This window comes from Oncorhynchus nerka, linkage group LG10 (assembly GCF_034236695.1).
Source record: "Oncorhynchus nerka isolate Pitt River linkage group LG10, Oner_Uvic_2.0, whole genome shotgun sequence".
Classification (NCBI taxonomy): domain Eukaryota; kingdom Metazoa; phylum Chordata; class Actinopteri; order Salmoniformes; family Salmonidae; genus Oncorhynchus; species Oncorhynchus nerka.
Genome location: NC_088405.1, coordinates 3,068,057 through 3,087,648, shown reverse-complemented (window position 1 = coordinate 3,087,648; position 19,592 = coordinate 3,068,057). Strand labels below are relative to the sequence as shown.

At 40.8% G+C, this 19,592-nt stretch overlaps 1 protein-coding gene across 1 annotated transcript in view; it reads right to left on the bottom strand.

Annotated features, from left to right (window-relative positions):
• Positions 1-19,259, bottom strand: part of ank3b (ankyrin 3b) — a 236,231-nt gene extending 216,972 nt beyond the window's left edge. The window contains 2 exon segments of the mRNA XM_065022916.1: positions 18,808-18,848; positions 18,934-19,259. Coding sequence (XP_064878988.1) covers positions 18,808-18,843 — 36 coding nt within the window. The 5' untranslated portion in view covers positions 18,844-18,848; positions 18,934-19,259.
• Positions 19,260-19,592: the final 333 nt, after the last annotated feature.

Below are 19,592 nucleotides of genomic sequence, written 5' to 3'. Positions count from 1 at the left end.
ATCTGGGCTGTAAACAGTAATATCTGGGCTGTAAACAGACAGTAATATCTGGGCTGTAAACAGACAGTAATATCTGGGCTGTAAACAGACAGTAATATCTGGGCTGTAAACAGACAGTAATATCTGGGCTGTAAACAGACAGTAATATCTGCTGTAAACATACAGGCTGTAAAAGACAGTAATATCTGGGCTGTAAACAGACAGTAATATCTGGGCTGTAAACAGACAGTAATATCTGGGCTGTAAACAGACAGTAATATCTGGGCTGTAAACAGTAATATCAGAAACAGTAATATCTGGGCTGTAAACAGACAGTAATATCTGGGCTGTAAACAGACAGTAATATCTGGGCTGTAAACAGACAGTAATATCTGGGCTGTAAACAGTAATATCTGGGCTGTAAACAGACAGTAATATCTGGGCTGTAAACAGACAGTAATATCTGGGCTGTAAACAGACAGTAATATCTGGGCTGTAAACAGACAGTAATATCTGGGCTGTAAACAGTAATATCTGGGCTGTAAACAGTAATATCTGGGCTGTAAACAGTCATATCTGGGCTGAAAACAGACAGTAATATCTGGGCTGTAAACAGACAGTAATATCTGGCCTGTAAAAAGACAGTAATATCTGGGCTGAAACGTGTGTCTCTCTGATCTGATCTTGGTGCAGTGCCGTAGTGTAGTAAAGATTTCTGATCCTGACACACCCTAGTCACCCTAGTCACACAAACGCACGCACACACACCACAGGCAGCAGGCAGTCTGCACACACATGCCCCCCCACTGCCTGAGCGTCTGCAGTCTGAAGCTGATGGCTGATAAATATAGCTGAGACCCCAGAATGCTTCATGAGATTACACAGCACAAACTAGAGGAGGTTACTGTCTCTGTATAATGTTAAACTAGAGGAGGTTACTGTCTCTGTAGAATGTTAAACTAGAGGAGGTTACTGTCTCTGTAGAATGTTAAACTAGAGGAGGTTACTGTCTCTGTAGTATGTTAAACTAGAGGAGGTTACTGTAGTATGTTAAACTAGAGGAGGTTACTGTCTCTGTAGAATGTTAAACTAGAGGAGGTTACTGTCTCTGTAGAATGTTAAACTAGAGGAGGTTACTGTCTCTGTAGAATGTTAAACTAGAGGAGGTTACTGTCTCTGTATAATGTTAAACTAGAGGAGGTTACTGTCTCTGTAGAATGTTAAACTAGAGGAGGTTACTGTCTCTGTAGAATGTTAAACTAGAGGAGGTTACTGTCTCTGTAGAATGTTAAACTAGAGGAGGTTACTGTCTCTGTAGAATGTTAAACTAGAGGAGGTTACTGTCTCTGTAGAATGTTAAACTAGATGAGGTTACTGTCTCTGTAGAATGTTAAACTAGAGGAGGTTACTGTAGAATGTTAAACTAGAGGAGGTTACTGTAGAATGTTAAACTAGAGGAGGTTACTGTCTCTGTAGTATGTTAAACTAGAGGAGGTTACTGTCTCTGTAGAATGTTAAACTAGAGGAGGTTACTGTCTCTGTAGAATGTTAAACTAGAGGAGGTTACTGTCTCTGTAGAATGTTAAACTAGAGGAGGTTACTGTCTCTGTAGAATGTTAAACTAGAGGAGGTTACTGTCTCTGTAGAATGTTAAACTAGAGGAGGTTACTGTCTCTGTAGAATGTTAAACTAGATGAGGTTACTGTCTCTGTAGAATGTTAAACTAGAGGAGGTTACTGTCTCTGTAGAATGTTAAACTAGAGGAGGTTACTGTCTCTGTAGAATGTTAAACTAGAGGAGGTTACTGTCTCTGTAGAATGTTAAACTAGAGGAGGTTACTGTCTCTGTAGAATGTTAAACTAGAGGAGAGGAGGTTACTGTCTCTGTAGAATGTTAAACTAGAGGAGGTTACTGTCTCTGTAGAATGTTAAACTAGAGGAGGTTACTGTCTCTGTAGAATGTTAAACTAGAGGAGGTTACTGTCTCTGTAGAATGTTAAACTAGAGGAGGTTACTGTCTCTGTAGAATGTTAAACTAGAGGAGGTTACTGTCTCTGTAGAATGTTAAACTAGAGGAGGTTACTGTCTCTGTAGAATGTTAAACTAGAGGAGGTTACTGTCTCTGTAGAATGTTAAACTAGAGGAGGTTACTGTCTCTGTAGAATGTTAAACTAGAGGAGGTTACTGTCTCTGTTAAGAATGTTAAATGTTAAACTAGAGGAGGTTACTGTCTCTGTAGAATGTTAAACTAGAGGAGGTTACTGTCTCTGTAGAATGTTAAACTAGAGGAGGTTACTGTCTCTGTAGTATGTTAAACTAGAATGTTAAACTAGAGGAGGTTACTGTCTCTGTAGAATGTTAAACTAGAGGAGGTTACTGTCTGTAGAATGTTCTGTTAGTAATGTTAAACTAGAGGAGGTTACTGTCTCTGTAGAATGTTAAACTAGAGAGGTTACTGTCTCTGTAGAATGTTAAACTGAGGAGGTTCTGTCTCTGTAGAATGTTAAACTAGAGGAGGTTACTGTCTCTGTAGAATGTTAAACTAGAGGAGGTTACTGTCTCTGTAGAATGTTAAACTAGAGGAGGTTACTGTCTCTGTAGAATGTTAAACTAGAGGAGGTTACTGTCTCTGTAGAATGTTTAAACTGTAGAATGTTAAACTAGAGGTTACTGTCTCTGTAGAATGTTAAACTAGAGGAGGTTACTGTCTCTGTAGAATGTTAAACTAGAGGAGGTTACTGTCTCTGTAGAATGTTAAACTAGAGGAGGTTACTGTCTCTGTAGAATGTTAAACTAGAGGAGGTTACTGTCTCTGTAGAATGTTAAACTAGAGGAGGTTACTGTCTCTGTAGAATGTTAAACTAGAGGAGGTTACTGTCTCTGTAGAATGTTAAACTAGAGGAGGTTACTGTCTCTGTAGAATGTTAAACTAGAGGAGGTTACTGTCTCTGTAGAATGTTAAACTAGAGGAGGTTACTGTCTCTGTAGAATGTTAAGGTTACTAGAGGAGGTTACTGTCTCTGTAGAATGTTAAACTAGAGGAGGTTACTGTCTCTGTAGAATGTTAAACTAGAGGAGGTTACTGTCTCTGTAGAATGTTAAACTAGAGGAGGTTACTGTCTCTGTAGAATGTTAAACTAGAGGAGGTTACTGTCTCTGTAGAATGTTAAACTAGTTACTGTCTCTGTAGAATGTTAAACTTACTGTCTCTGTAGAATGTTAAACTAGAGGAGGTTACTGTCTCTGTAGAATGTTAAACTAGAGGAGGTTACTGTCTCTGTAGAATGTTAAACTAGAGGAGGTTACTGTCTCTGTAGAATGTTAAACTAGGTTACTGTCTCTGTAGAATGTTAAACTAGAGGAGGTTACTGTCTCTGTAGAATGTTAAACTAGAGGAGGTTACTGTCTCTGTAGAATGTTAAACTAGAGGAGGTTACTGTCTCTGTAGAATGTTAAACTAGAGGAGGTTACTGTAGAATGTTAAACTAGAGGAGGTTACTGTCTCTGTAGAATGTTAAACTAGAGGAGGTTACTGTCTCTGTAGAATGTTAAACTAGAGGAGGTTACTGTCTCTGTAGAATGTTAAACTAGAGGAGGTTACTGTCTCTGTAGAATGTTAAACTAGAGGAGGTTACTGTCTCTGTAGAATGTTAAACTAGAGGAGGTTACTGTCTCTGTAGAATGTTAAACTAGAGGAGGTTACTGTCTCTGTAGAATGTTAAACTAGAGGAGGTTACTGTCTCTGTAGAATGTTAAACTAGAGGAGGTTACTGTCTCTGTAGAATGTTAAACTAGAGGAGGTTACTGTCTCTGTAGAATGTTAAACTAGAGGAGGTTACTGTCTCTGTAGAATGTTAAACTAGAGGAGGTTACTGTCTCTGTAGAATGTTAAACTAGAGGAGGTTACTGTCTCTGTAGAATGTTAAACTAGAGGAGGTTACTGTCTCTGTAGAATGTTAAACTAGAGGAGGTTACTGTCTCTGTAGAATGTTAAACTAGAGGAGGTTACTGTCTCTGTAGAATGTTAAACTAGACTGTCTCTGAGGTTACTGTCTCTGTAGAATGTTAAACTAGAGGAGGTTACTGTCTCTGTAGAATGTTTAAGGTTACTATGTTAAACTAGAGGAGGTTACTGTCTCTGTAGAATGTTAAACTAGAGGAGGTTACTGTCTCTGTAGAATGTTAAACTAGAGGAGGTTACTGTCTCTGTAGAATGTTAAACTAGAGGAGGTTACTGTCTCTGTAGAATGTTAAACTAGAGGAGGTTACTGTCTCTGTAGAATGTTAAACTAGATGGAGGTTACTGTCTCTGTAGAATGTTAAACTAGAGGAGGTTACTGTCTCTGTAGAATGTTAAACTAGAGGAGGTTACTGTCTCTGTAGAATGTTAAACTAGAGGAGGTTACTGTCTCTGTAGAATGTTAAACTAGAGGAGGTTACTGTCTCTGTAGAATGTTAAACTAGAGGAGGTTACTGTCTCTGTAGAATGTTAAACTAGAGGAGGTTACTGTCTCTGTAGAATGTTAAACTAGAGGAGGTTACTGTCTCTGTAGAATGTTAAACTAGAGGAGGTTACTGTCTGTAGAATGTTCTGTAGTTATGTTAAACTAGAGGAGGTTACTGTCTCTGTAGAATGTTAAACTAGAGGAGGTTACTGTCTCTGTAGAATGTTAAACTAGAGGAGGTTACTGTCTCTGTAGAATGTTAAACTAGAGGAGGTTACTGTCTCTGTAGAATGTTAAACTAGAGGAGGTTACTGTCTCTGTAGAATGTTAAACTAGAGGAGGTTACTGTCTCTGTAGAATGTTAAACTAGAGGAGGTTACTGTCTCTGTAGAATGTTAAACTAGAGGAGGTTACTGTCTCTGTAGAATGTTAAACTAGAGGAGGTTACTGTCTCTGTAGAATGTTAAACTAGAATGTTAAACTAGAGGAGGTTACTGTCTCTGTAGAATGTTAAACTAGAGGAGGTTACTGTCTCTGTAGAATGTTAAACTAGAGGAGGTTACTGTCTCTGTAGAATGTTAAACTAGAGGAGGTTACTGTCTCTGTAGAATGTTAAACTAGAGGAGGTTACTGTCTCTGTAGAATGTTAAACTAGAGGAGGTTACTGTCTCTGTAGAATGTTAAACTAGAGGAGGTTACTGTCTCTGTAGAATGTTAAACTAGAGGTTACTGTCTCTGTAGAATGTTAAACTAGAGGAGGTTACTGTCTCTGTAGAATGTTAAACTAGAGGAGGTTACTGTCTCTGTAGAATGTTAAACTAGAGGAGGTTACTGTCTCTGTAGAATGTTAAACTAGAGGAGGTTACTGTCTCTGTAGAATGTTAAACTAGAGGAGGTTACTGTCTCTGTAGAATGTTAAACTAGAGGAGGTTACTGTCTCTGTAGAATGTTAAACTAGAGGAGGTTACTGTCTCTGTAGAATGTTAAACTAGAGGAGGTTACTGTCTCTGTAGAATGTTAAACTAGAGGAGGTTACTGTCTCTGTAGAATGTTAAACTAGAGGAGGTTACTGTCTCTGTAGAATGTTAAACTAGAGGAGGTTACTGTCTCTGTAGAATGTTAAACTAGAGGAGGTTACTGTCTCTGTAGAATGTTAAACTAGAGGAGGTTACTGTCTCTGTAGAATGTTAAACTAGAGGTTACTGTCTCTGTAGAATGTTAAACTAGAGGAGGTTACTGTCTCTGTAGAATGTTAAACTAGATGTTAAACTAGAGGTTACTGTCTCTGTAGAATGTTAAACTAGAGGAGGTTACTGTCTCTGTAGAATGTTAAACTAGAGGAGGTTACTGTCTCTGTAGAATGTTAAACTAGAGGAGGTTACTGTCTCTGTAGAATGTTAAACTAGAGGAGGTTACTGTCTCTGTAGAATGTTAAACTAGAGGAGGTTACTGTCTCTGTAGAATGTTAAACTAGAGGAGGTTACTGTCTCTGTAGAATGTTAAACTAGAGGAGGTTACTGTCTCTGTAGAATGTTAAACTAGAGGAGGTTACTGTCTCTGTAGAATGTTAAACTAGAGGAGGTTACTGTCTCTGTAGAATGTTAAACTAGGAGGTTACTGTCTCTGTAGAATGTTAAACTAGAGGAGGTTACTGTCTCTGTAGAATGTTAAACTAGAGGAGGTTACTGTCTCTGTAGTATGTTACACTAGAGGAGGTTACTGTCTCTGTAGAATGTTAAACTAGAGGAGGTTACTGTCTCTGTAGAATGTTAAACTAGAGGAGGTTACTGTCTCTGTAGAATGTTAAACTAGAGGAGGTTACTGTCTCTGTAGAATGTTAAACTGTTACTGAATGTTAAACTAGAGAGGTTACTGAGAATGTTAGGTTACTGTCTCTGTAGAATGTTAAACTAGAGGAGGTTACTGTCTCTGTAGAATGTTAAACTAGAGGAGGTTACTGTCTCTGTAGAATGTTAAACTAGAGGAGGTTACTGTCTCTGTAGAATGTTAAACTAGAGGAGGTTACTGTCTCTGTAGAATGTTAAACTAGAGGAGGTTACTGTCTCTGTAGAATGTTAAACTAGAGGAGGTTACTGTCTCTGTAGAATGTTAAACTAGAGGAGGTTACTGTCTCTGTAGAATGTTAAACTAGAGGAGGTTACTGTCTCTGTAGAATGTTAAACTAGAGGAGGTTACTGTCTCTGTAGAATGTTAAACTAGAGGAGGTTACTGTCTCTGTAGAATGTTAAACTAGAGGAGGTTACTGTCTCTGTAGAATGTTAAACTAGAGGAGGTTACTGTCTCTGTAGAATGTTTAAACTAGAGGAGGTTACTGTCTCTGTAGAATGTTAAACTAGAGGAGGTTACTGTCTCTGTTAAACTAGAGGAGGTTATGTTAAACTAGAGGAGGTTACTGTCTCTGTAGAATGTTAAACTAGAGGAGGTTACTGTCTCTGTAGAATGTTAAACTAGAGGAGGTTACTGTCTCTGTAGAATGTTAAACTAGAGGAGGTTACTGTCTCTGTAGAATGTTAAACTAGAGGAGGTTACTGTCTCTGTAGAATGTTAAACTAGAGGAGGTTACTGTCTCTGTAGAATGTTAAACTAGAGGAGGTTACTGTCTCTGTAGAATGTTAAACTAGGAGTTACTGAGAATGTTACTGTCTCTGTAGAATGTTAAACTAGAGGAGGTTACTGTCTCTGTAGAATGTTAAACTAGAGGAGGTTACTGTCTCTGTAGAATGTTAAACTAGAGGAGGTTACTGTCTCTGTAGAATGTTAAACTAGAGGAGGTTACTGTCTCTGTAGAATGTTAAACTAGAGGAGGTTACTGTCTCTGTAGAATGTCTGTAGAATGTTAAACTAGAGGAGGTTACTGTCTCTGTAGAATGTTAAACTAGAGGTTACTGTCTCTGTAGGAGGTTACTGTCTCTGTAGAATGTTAAACTAGAGGAGGTTACTGTCTCTGTAGAATGTTAAAGAGGTTATGTTGTTAAACTAGAGGAGGTTACTGTCTCTGTAGAATGTTAAACTAGAGGAGGTTACTGTCTCTGTAGAGGTTATGTTAGAATGTTAAACTAGAGGAGGTTACTGTCTCTGTAGTATGTTAAACTAGAGGAGGTTACTGTCTCTGTAGTATGTTAAACTAGAGGTTACTGTCTCTGTAGAATGTTAAACTAGAGGTTACTGTCTCTGTAGAATGTTAAACTAGAGGAGGTTACTGTCTCTGTAGAATGTTAAACTAGAGGAGGTTACTGTCTCTGTAGAATGTTAAACTAGAATGTAGAATGTTAAACTAGAGGAGGTTACTGTCTCTGTAGAATGTTAAACTAGAGGAGGTTACTGTCTCTGTAGAATGTTAAACTAGAGGAGGTTACTGTCTCTGTAGAATGTTAAACTAGAGGAGGTTACTGTCTCTGTAGAATGTTAAACTAGAGGAGGTTACTGTCTCTGTAGAATGTTAAACTAGAGGAGGTTACTGTCTCTGTAGAATGTTAAACTAGAGGAGGTTACTGTCTCTGTAGAATGTTAAACTAGAGGAGGTTACTGTCTCTGTAGAATGTTAAACTAGAGGAGGTTACTGTCTCTGTAGAATGTTAAACTAGAGGAGGTTACTGTCTCTGTAGAATGTTAAACTAGAGGAGGTTACTGTCTCTGTAGAATGTTAAACTAGAGGAGGTTACTGTCTCTGTAGAATGTTAAACTAGAGGAGGTTACTGTCTCTGTAGAATGTTAAACTAGAGGAGGTTACTGTCTCTGTAGAATGTTAAACTAGAGGAGTTACTGTCTCTGAGAATGTTAAACTGTTACTGTCTCTGTAGAATGTTAAACTAGAGGAGGTTACTGTCTCTGTAGAATGTTAAACTAGAGGAGGTTACTGTCTCTGTAGAATGTTAAACTAAGGAGGTTACTGTCTCTGTAGAATGTTAAACTAGAGAGGTTACTGTCTCTGTAGAATGTTAAACTAGAGGAGGTTACTGTCTCTGTAGTATGTTAAACTAAGGTTACTATGTTAAACTAGAGGTTACTGTCTCTGTAGAATGTTAAACTAGAGGAGGTTACTGTCTCTGTGAATGTTAAACTAGAGGAGGTTACTGTCTCTGTAGAATGTTAAACTAGAGGAGGTTACTGTCTCTGTAGAATGTTAAACTAGAGGAGGTTACTGTCTCTGTAGAATGTTAAACTAGAGGAGGTTACTGTCTCTGTAGAATGTTAAACTAGAGGAGGTTACTGTCTCTGTAGAATGTTAAACTAGAGGAGGTTACTGTCTCTGTAGAATGTTAAACTAGAGGAGGTTCTGTCTCTGTAGAATGTTAAACTAGAGGGAGAATGTTAAACTGTTACTGTCTCTGTAGAATGTTAAACTAGAGGAGGTTACTGTCTCTGTAGAATGTTAAACTAGAATGTTAGAATGTTAAACTAGAGGAGGTTACTGTCTCTGTAGAATGTTAAACTAGAGGAGGTTACTGTCTCTGTAGAATGTTAAACTAGAGGAGGTTACTGTCTCTGTAGAATGTTAAACTAGAGGAGGTTACTGTCTCTGTAGAATGTTAAACTAGAGGAGGTTACTGTCTCTGAATGTTAAACTAGAGGAGTTACTGTTAGAATGTTAAACTAGAGGAGGTTACTGTCTCTGTAGAATGTAGAATGTTAAACTAGAGGAGGTTACTGTAGAATGTTAAACTAGAGGAGGTTACTGTCTCTGTAGAATGTTAAACTAGAGGAGACTGTCTCTGAGGTTACTGTCTCTGTAGAATGTTAAACTAGAGGAGGTTACTGTCTCTGTAGAATGTTAAACTAGAGGAGGTTACTGTCTCTGTAGAATGTTAAACTAGAGGAGGTTACTGTCTCTGTAGAATGTTAAACTAGAGGAGGTTACTGTCTCTGTAGAATGTTAAACTAGAGGAGGTTACTGTCTCTGTAGAATGTTAAACTAGAGGAGGTTACTGTCTCTGTAGAATGTTAAACTAGAGGAGGTTACTGTCTCTGTAGAATGTTAAACTAGAGGAGGTTACTGTCTCTGTAGAATGTTAAACTAGAGGAGGTTACTGTCTCTGTAGAATGTTAAACTAGAGGAGGTTACTGTCTCTGTAGAATGTTAAACTAGAGGAGGTTACTGTCTCTGTAGAATGTTAAACTAGAGGAGGTTACTGTCTCTGTAGAATGTTAAACTAGAGGAGGTTACTGTCTCTGTAGAATGTTAAACTAGAGGAGGTTACTGTCTCTATTTATATTGACTCCTACAATTAATTTCTTTATCATATTGTTTTACACTCGGATATGCACACGCACACACAGAACATAGGCTCACATACACAAAACACACACACACACATATTGATGCCACACAAACACCCACTCGTAGATAGACACACTTCCACACTCTTCATCTGCTGCAACTCTGTTTATTTTATATGCTGATTGTCACTTTTACCCCGAGCCACATGATCATACTGTATTACCTCAATTACCTCAACTACCTGGTGCCCCTGCACATTGACTCTGTACTGGTACTTCCTGTATATAGCCATGTTATTCCCTGGTACTTCCTGTATATAGCCATGTTATTCCCTGGTACTTCCTGTATATAGCCATGTTATTCCCTGGTACTTCCTGTATATAGCCATGTTATTCCCTGGTGCCCCTGCACATTGACTCTGTACTGGTACTTCCTGTATATAGCCATGTTATTCCCTGGTACTTCCTGTATATAGCCATGTTATTCCCTGGTACTTCCTGTATATAGCCATGTTATTCCCTGGTACTTCCTGTATATAGCCATGTTATTCCCTGGTGCCCCTGCACATTGACTCTGTACTGGTACTTCCTGTATATAGCCATGTTATTCCCTGGTACTTCCTGTATATAGCCATGTTATTCCCTGGTACTTCCTGTATATAGCCATGTTATTCCCTGGTACTTCCTGTATATAGCCATGTTATTCCCTGGTACTTCCTGTATATAGCCATGTTATTACCTGGTACTTCCTGTAAATTGCCATGTTATTACCTGGTACTTCCTGTATATAGCCATGTTATTACCTGGTACTTCCTGTATATAGCCATGTTATTACCTGGTACTTCCTGTATATAGCCATGTTATTACCTGTTACGTACTTCCTGTATATTGCCATGTTATTACCTGATACTTCCTGTATATAGCCATGTTATTACCTGATACTTCCTGTATATAGCCATGTTATTACCTGGTACTTCCTGTATATAGCCATGTTATTACCTGATACTTCCTGTATATAGCCATGTTATTACCTGATACTTCCTGTATATAGCCTCATAATTGTTTTTATTGTGTTACTATTTCCTTTTTTATTTAGAAAATATTTGTCTTACTTTTAAACTCTTCACAGTAGGGAACCGGATTGTAAGAAAGCATTTCACTGTAAAGTCTACACCTGTTGTATTCGGCGCATGTGACCAATAACATTTGAGTGATGGGATCTATTATGACTGTTTGTAATGCCTCTGGTCGTTCTAGACAACGGTCTTCATTACATACCGAGACCCAAGCATGCAGCTGGTCTGGCAGTGTTGTCCTGGTTACCAGTACAGCATCATGACAGGGGTTGGGCTCTCTGAGGGGACTTTACAGTTACTAGAGCCAAGCATGCAGCTGGTCAGGCAGTGTTGTCCTGGTTACCAGTATAGTACAGCATCATGACAGGGGTTGGGCTCTCTGAGGGGACTTTACAGTTACTAGAGCCAAGCATGCAGCTGGTCTGGCAGTGTTGTCCTGGTTACCAGTATAGTACAGCATCATGACAGGGGTTGGGCTCTCTGAGGGGACTTTACAGTTACTAGAGCCAAGCATGCAGCTGGTCAGGCAGTGTTGTCCTGGTTACCAGTACAGTACAGCATCATGACAGGGGTTCTCTGTGCTGTTTCTCCACAACTGATACAATGGAGGAAACATGTGTCTGAAAAGCCTAAGGTGGTAAACTGCTGTAAACACCAAAGCTTCATCCTAAAAAGCATGGACCCTACCGATTCAGCAGGTAGCTAGAGGATAATGAGATCAGACCACATAAAGCATGGACCCTACCGATTCAGCAGGTAGCTAGAGGATAATGAGATCAGACCACATAAAGCATGGACCCTACCGATTCAGCAGGTAGCTAGAGGATAATGAGGATAATGAGATTCAGCAGGTAGCTAGAGGATAATGAGATCAGACCATAGCAAGATTCAGCAGGTAGCTAGAGGATAATGAGATCAGACCACATAAAGCATGGACCCTACCGATTCAGCAGGTAGCTAGAGGATAATGAGATCAGACCACATAAAGCATGGACCCTACCGTTTCAGCAGGTAGCTAGAGGATAATGAGATCAGACCACATAAAGCATGTTATCATACCATACAGTAGATGGTCAGCATATCAACAGAGACATCAGCCATCAGACTGGGAAGTGAAGCCCCAAATGGCACCCTTTTCCCTTTATAGTGCACTATTAACCCATAGGACTCTGGTCAGAAGTAGCGCACTACTAACCCATGGACTCTGGTCAGAAGTAGTGCACTACTAACCCATGGACTCTGGTCAGAAGTAGTGCACTACTAACCCATGGGACTCTGGTCAGAAGTAGTGCACTACTAACCCATAGGACTCTGGTCAGAAGTAGTGCACTACTAACCCATAGGACTCTGGTCAGAAGTAGTGCACTACTAACCCATAGGACTCTAGTCAGAAGTAGTGCACTACTAACCCATAGGACTCTGGTCAGAAGTAGTGCACTTACGTACCCATAGGACTCTGGTCAGAAGTAGCGCACTACTAACCCATGGACTCTGGTCAGAAGTAGTGCACGACTAACCCATAGGACTCTGGCAGAAGTAGTGCACTATGTAGGAAACGTACATTCTGCCTGGTAATCAAACTGTGTAAACAGGAAGTTAACTACTATGACTGGGTCTTTGTGAAGGTCAGCTGATGTTCTGTTCGTGAGAACTACCAGGAACGACCCTAACCCTAACTACCAGGAACGACCCTAACCCTAACTACCAGGATATACCCTAACCCTAACTACCAGGAACGACCCTAACCCTAACTACCAGGATATACCCTAACCCTAACTACCAGGAACGACCCTAACCCTAACTACAAGGATCTACCAGGAATGACCCTAACCCTAACTACCAGGATCTACCAGGAACTACCCTAACCCTAACTATCAGGAACGACTCTAACCCTAACTACCAGGAATTACCCTAACCCTAACTACCAGGATCTACCCTAACCTTAACTACCAGGACTACCCTAACCCTAACTACCAGGACATACACTAACCCTAACTACCAGGACATACCCTAACCCTAACTACCAGGAACTAAATTACTATTATTACACTGTCCACCTCTCTCCAATCTCCCTCCCACTGTAGTCAGGTGATATACATCTCTCTCTAATCTCCCTCTCACTGTAGTCAGGTGGTATACACCTCTCTCCAATCTCCCACTGTAGTCAGGTGATATACATCTCTCTCCAATCTCCCTCCCACTGTAGTCAGGTGATATACACCTCTCTCCAATCTCCCTCCCACTGTAGTCAGGTGATATACAACTCTCTCTAATCTCCCTCCCACTGTAGTCAGGTGATATACACCTCTCTCCAATCTCCCACTGTAGTCAGGTGATATACACCTCTCTCCAATCTCCCTCCCACTGTAGTCAGGTGATATACACCTCTCTCCAATCTCCCTCCCACTGTAGTCAGGTGATATACATCTCTCTCCAATCTCCCACTGTAGTCAGGTGATATACACCTCTCTCCAATCTCCCACTGTAGTCAGGTGATATACACCTCTCTCCAATCTCCCACTGTAGTCAGGTGATATACACCTCTCTCCAATCTCGCTCCCACTGTAGTCAGGTGATATACACCTCTCTCCAATCTCCCTCCCACTGTAGTCAGGTGATATACACCTCTCTCCAATCTCCCACTGTAGTCAGGTGATATACACCTCTCTCCAATCTCCCTCCCACTGTAGTCAGGTGATATACATCTCTCTCCAATCTCCCACTGTAGTCAGGTGATATACATCTCTCCCCAATCTCCCACTGTAGTCAGGTGATATACACCTCTCTCCAATCTCCCTCCCACTGTAGTCAGGTGATATACACCTCTCTCCAATCTCCCACTGTAGTCAGGTGATATACATCTCTCTCCAATCTCCCTCCCACTGTAGTCAGGTGATATACATCTCTCTCCAATCTCCCACTGTAGTCAGGTGATATACACCTCTCTCCAATCTCCCTCCCACTGTAGTCAGGTGATATACATCTCTCTCCAATCTCTCCCACTGTAGTCAGGTGATATACACCTCTCTCCAATCTCCCTCCCACTGTAGTCAGGTGATATACATCTCTCTCCAATCTCCCTCCCACTGTAGTCAGGTGATATACATCTCTCTCCAATCTCCCTCCCACTGTAGTCAGGTGATATACACCTCTCTCCAATCTCCCTCCCACTGTAGTCAGGTGATATACATCTCTCTCCAATCTCCCACTGTAGTCAGGTGATATACATCTCTCTCCAATCTCCCTCCCACTGTAGTCAGGTGATATACATCTCTCTCCAATCTCCCTCCCACTGTAGTCAGGTGATATACACCTCTCTCTAATCTCCCTCCCACTGTAGTCAGGTGATATACACCTCTCTCCAATCTCCCTCCCACTGTAGTCAGGTGGTATACATCTCTCCCCAATCTCCCTCCCACTGTAGTCAGGTGATATACATCTCTCTCCATCTCCCTCCCACTGTAGTCAGGTGATATACACCTCTCTCCAATCTCCCTCCCACTGTAGTCAGGTGATATACATCTCTCTCCAATCTCCCTCCCACTGTAGTCAGGTGATATACATCTCTCTCCAATCTCCCTCCCACTGTAGTCAGGTGATATACACCTCTCTCCAATCTCCCTCCCACTGTAGTCAGGTGATATACATCTCTCTCCAATCTCCCACTGTAGTCAGGTGATATACACCTCTCTCCAATCTCCCTCCCACTGTAGTCAGGTGATATACACCTCTCTCCAATCTCCCTCCCACTGTAGTCAGGTGATATACATCTCTCTCCAATCTCCCTCCCACTGTAGTCAGGTGATATACATCTCTCTCCAATCTCCCACTGTAGTCAGGTGATATACACCTCTCTCCAATCTCCCTCCCACTGTAGTCAGGTGATATACATCTCTCTCCAATCTCCCTCCCACTGTAGTCAGGTGATATACATCTCTCTCTAATCTCCCTCCCACTGTAGTCAGGTGATATACATCTCTCTCCAATCTCCCTCCCACTGTAGTCAGGTGATATACACCTCTCTCCAATCTCCCTCCCACTGTAGTCAGGTGATATACATCTCTCTCCAATCTCCCACTGTAGTCAGGTGATATACACCTCTCTCCAATCTCCCACTGTAGTCAGGTGATATACACCTCTCTCCAATCTCCCACTGTAGTCAGGTGATATACACCTCTCTCCAATCTCCCTCCCACTGTAGTCAGGTGGTATACACCTCTCTCCAATCTCCCTCCCACTGTAGTCAGGTGATATACACCTCTCTCCAATCTCCCTCCCACTGTAGTCAGGTGATATACATCTCTCTCCAATCTCCCACTGTAGTCAGGTGATATACATCTCTCTCCAATCTCCCTCCCACTGTAGTCAGGTGATATACATCTCTCTCCAATCTCCCACTGTAGTCAGGTGATATACATCTCTCTCCAATCTCCCTCCCACTGTAGTCAGGTGATATACATCTCTCTCCAATCTCCCACTGTAGTCAGGTGATATACACCTCTCTCCAATCTCCCTCCCACTGTAGTCAGGTGATATACATCTCTCTCCAATCTCCCTCCACTGTAGTCAGGTGATATACACCTCTCTCCAATCTCCCTCCCACTGTAGTCAGGTGATATACATCTCTCTCCAATCTCCCTCCCACTGTAGTCAGGTGATATACATCTCTCTCCAATCTCCCTCCCACTGTAGTCAGGTGATATACATCTCTCTCCAATCTCCCTCCCACTGTAGTCAGGTGATATACATCTCTCTCCAATCTCCCACTGTAGTCAGGTGATATACACCTCTCTCCAATCTCCCTCCCACTGTAGTCAGGTGATATACACCTCTCTCCAATCTCCCTCCCACTGTAGTCAGGTGATATACATCTCTCTCCAATCTCCCTCCCACTGTAGTCAGGTGATATACATCTCTCTCCAATCTCCCACTGTAGTCAGGTGATATACACCTCTCTCCAATCTCCCTCCCACTGTAGTCAGGTGATATACACCTCTCTCCAATCTCCCTCCCACTGTAGTCAGGTGATATACATCTCTCTCCAATCTCCTCCCACTGTAGTCAGGTGATATACATCTCTCTCCAATCTCCCTCCCACTGTAGTCAGGTGATATACATCTCTCTCCAATCTCTCCCCTGTAGTCATATCTACTACAGTAACATCCCTCTCTAATCTCTCCCACTGTAGTCAGGTGATTCATCTCTCTAAGTAACTCCTGTTAATAGTCAGGTGATATAACATCCCTGTTAATATCTCCCACTGTAGTCAGGTGATTCATATCTCTACAGTAACATCCTGTTAACTCTACTCAGTAACATCCCTGTTCATATCTACCCTAACATCCACTGTTAATCATCTACTACAGTAACATCCCTGTTAATATCTACTACAGTAACATCCCTGTTCATATCTACTAGTAACATCCCTGTTAATATCTACCACAGTAACATCCCTGTTAATATCTACTACAGTAACATCCCTGTTAATATCTACTACAGTAACATCCCTGTTAATATCTACTACAGTAACATCCCTGTTAATATCACTACAGTAACATCCCTGTTCATATCTACTACAGTAACATCCCTGTTAATATCTACTACAGTAACATCCCTGTTCATATCTACTACAGTAACATCCCTGTTAATATCTACTACAGTAACATCCCTGTTAATATCTACTACAGTAACATCCCTGTTCATATCTACTACAGTAACATCCCTGTTAATATCTACTACAGTAACATCCCTGTTAATATCTACTACAGTAACATCCCTGTTAATATCTACTACAGTAACATCCCTGTTCATATCTACTACAGTAACATCCCTGTTCATATCTACTACAGTAACATCCCTGTTAATATCTACTACAGTAACATCCCTGTTCATATCTACTACAGTAACATCCCTGTTAATATCTACTACAGTAACATCCCTGTTAATATCTACTACAGTAACATCCCTGTTAATATCTACTACAGTAACATCCCTGTTAATGTTCATATCTACTACAGTAACATCCCTGTTAATATCTACTACAGTAACATCCCTGTTCATATCTACTACAGTAACATCCCTGTTCATATCTACTACAGTAACATCCCTGTTCATATCTACTACAGTAACATCCCTGTTAATATCTACTACAGTAACATCCCTGTTAATATCTACTACAGTAACATCCCTGTTCATATCTACTACAGTAACATCCCTGTTAATGTTCATATCTACTACAGTAACATCCCTGTTAATGTTCATATCTACTACAGTAACATCCCTGTTCATATCTACTACAGTAACATCCCTGTTAATATCTACTACAGTAACATCCCTGTTAATATCTACTACAGTAACATCCCTGTTCATATCTACTACAGTAACATCCCTGTTAATGTTCATATCTACTACAGTAACATCCCTGTTAATATCTACTACAGTAACATCCCTGTTCATATCTACTACAGTAACATCCCTGTTCATATCTACTACAGTAACATCCCTGTTCATATCTACTACAGTAACATCCCTGTTAATGTTCATATCTACTACAGTAACATCCCTGTTAATATCTACTACAGTAACATCCCTGTTAATGTTCATATCTGCTACAAACATCCCTGTTAATATCTAGCCTGTAACACCCTGTTAATGTTCATATCTACTACAGTAACATCCCTGGTTCAACCATATCTACTACAGTAACATCCCTGTTAATATCTAACTACAGTAACATACCTGTTAGCCTCTAACACTGGTCATCCCTGTTCATATCTACTGCTAACATCCACTGTTCATATCTACTACAGTAACATCCCTGTTAACCATATCTACTACAGTAACATCCCTGTTAATATCTACTACAGTAACATCCCTGTTAATGTTCATATCTACTACAGTAACATCCCTGTTCATATCTACTACAGTAACATCCCTGTTAATGTTCATATCTACTACAGTAACATCCCTGTTCATATCTACTACAGTAACATCCCTGTTAATATCTACTACAGTAACATCCCTGTTAATATCTACTACAGTAACATCCCTGTTCATATCTACTACAGTAACATCCCTGGTAATAACCTCTACTACAGTAACATCCCTGTTAATATCTACTACAGTAACATCCCTGTTCATATCTACTACAGTAACATCCCTGTTCATATCTACTACAGTAACATCCCTGTTAATGTTCATATCTACTACAGTAACATCCCTGTTAATATCTACTACAGTAACATCCCTGTTAATATCTACTACAGTAACATCCCTGTTCATATCTACTACAGTAACATCCCTGTTAATGTCTACTACAGTAACATCCCTGCTAATGTTCATATCTACTCAACAGTAACATCCCTAGCCTCTAACACAGTAACATCCCTGTTAATATCTACTACAGTAACATCCCTGTTAATATCTACTACAGTAACATCCCTGTTAATGTTCATATCTACTACAGTAACATCCCTGTTCATATCTACTACAGTAACATCCCTGTTAATATCTACTACAGTAACATCCCTGTTAATGTTCATATCTACTACAGTAACATCCCTGTTAATATCTACTACAGTAACATCCCTGTTCATATCTACTACAGTAACATCCCTGTTAATATCTACTACAGTAACATCCCTGTTAATATCTACTACAGTAACATCCCTGTTCATATCTACTACAGTAACATCCCTGTTAATGTCTACTACAGTAACATCCCTGTTCATATCTACTACAGTAACATCCCTGTTCATATCTACTACAGTCATGTCCCCCACAGTAACACACTAATATAAAACAGTCTTTTCCCTCATCTCTGAGTCATTCCGGGGTCCTTATCTGAAATCTAAGCCCCTGCCACACAATGCGTCACGGTGCTGCAGCATGCTTGTCCTCTGTCCCATCCCGTATACACTGTGACATCTATTACCCTGACACGGGTCCATCTCTCAGCCCTAAGTCACAACACAACACCAGCCAATGTCACCACACATTCCTACAGTCACAACTAATGAGTAGTGATGCAGAGAGTGAAACAGTACAATGTAATTGAATGTCAACACTTACTGCTTCTAGCAACTCTGCTCCCTCCTCCACTGCCATTTTCCCTGTTTGAGAGTGACACCGGAGTCGTCAATTAGCAGCGCAGGGATTGGCCCAAGCAGAGAGACATTATATCAGCGCTAAAAATACCTGGCTGGAAGAAACATGACGAGTTCCGGAGACCAGGACACTACAGCAATGGAACTACCTAGCCTGCTAACACTGGTCTTAACCTGATACTACCTAGCCTGCTAACACTGGTCTTAACCCCTGATACTACCTAGCCTGCTAACACTGGTCTTAACCTGATACTACCTAGCCTGCTAACACTGGTCTTAACCCCTGATACTACCTAGCCTGCTAACACTGGTCTTAACCCCTGATACTACCTAGCCTGCTAACACTGGTCTCAACCTGACACTACCTAGCCTGCTAGCACTGGTCTTAACCCCTGACACTACCTAGCCTGCTAACACTGGTCTTAACCTGATACTACCTAGCCTGCTAACACTGGTCTTAACCTGATACTACCTAGCCTGCTAACACTGGTCTTAACCTGATACTACCTAGCCTGCTAACACTGGTCTTAACCCCTGATACTACCTAGCCTGCTAACACTGGTCTCAACCTGATACTACCTAGCCTGCTAACACTGGTCTCAACCTGATACTACCTAGCCTGCTAACACTGGTCTTAACCCCTGATACTACCTAGCCTGCTAACACTGGTCTTAACCTGACACTACCTAGCCTGCTAACACTGGTCTCAACCTGACACTACCTAGCCTGCTAACACTGGTCTTAACCTGA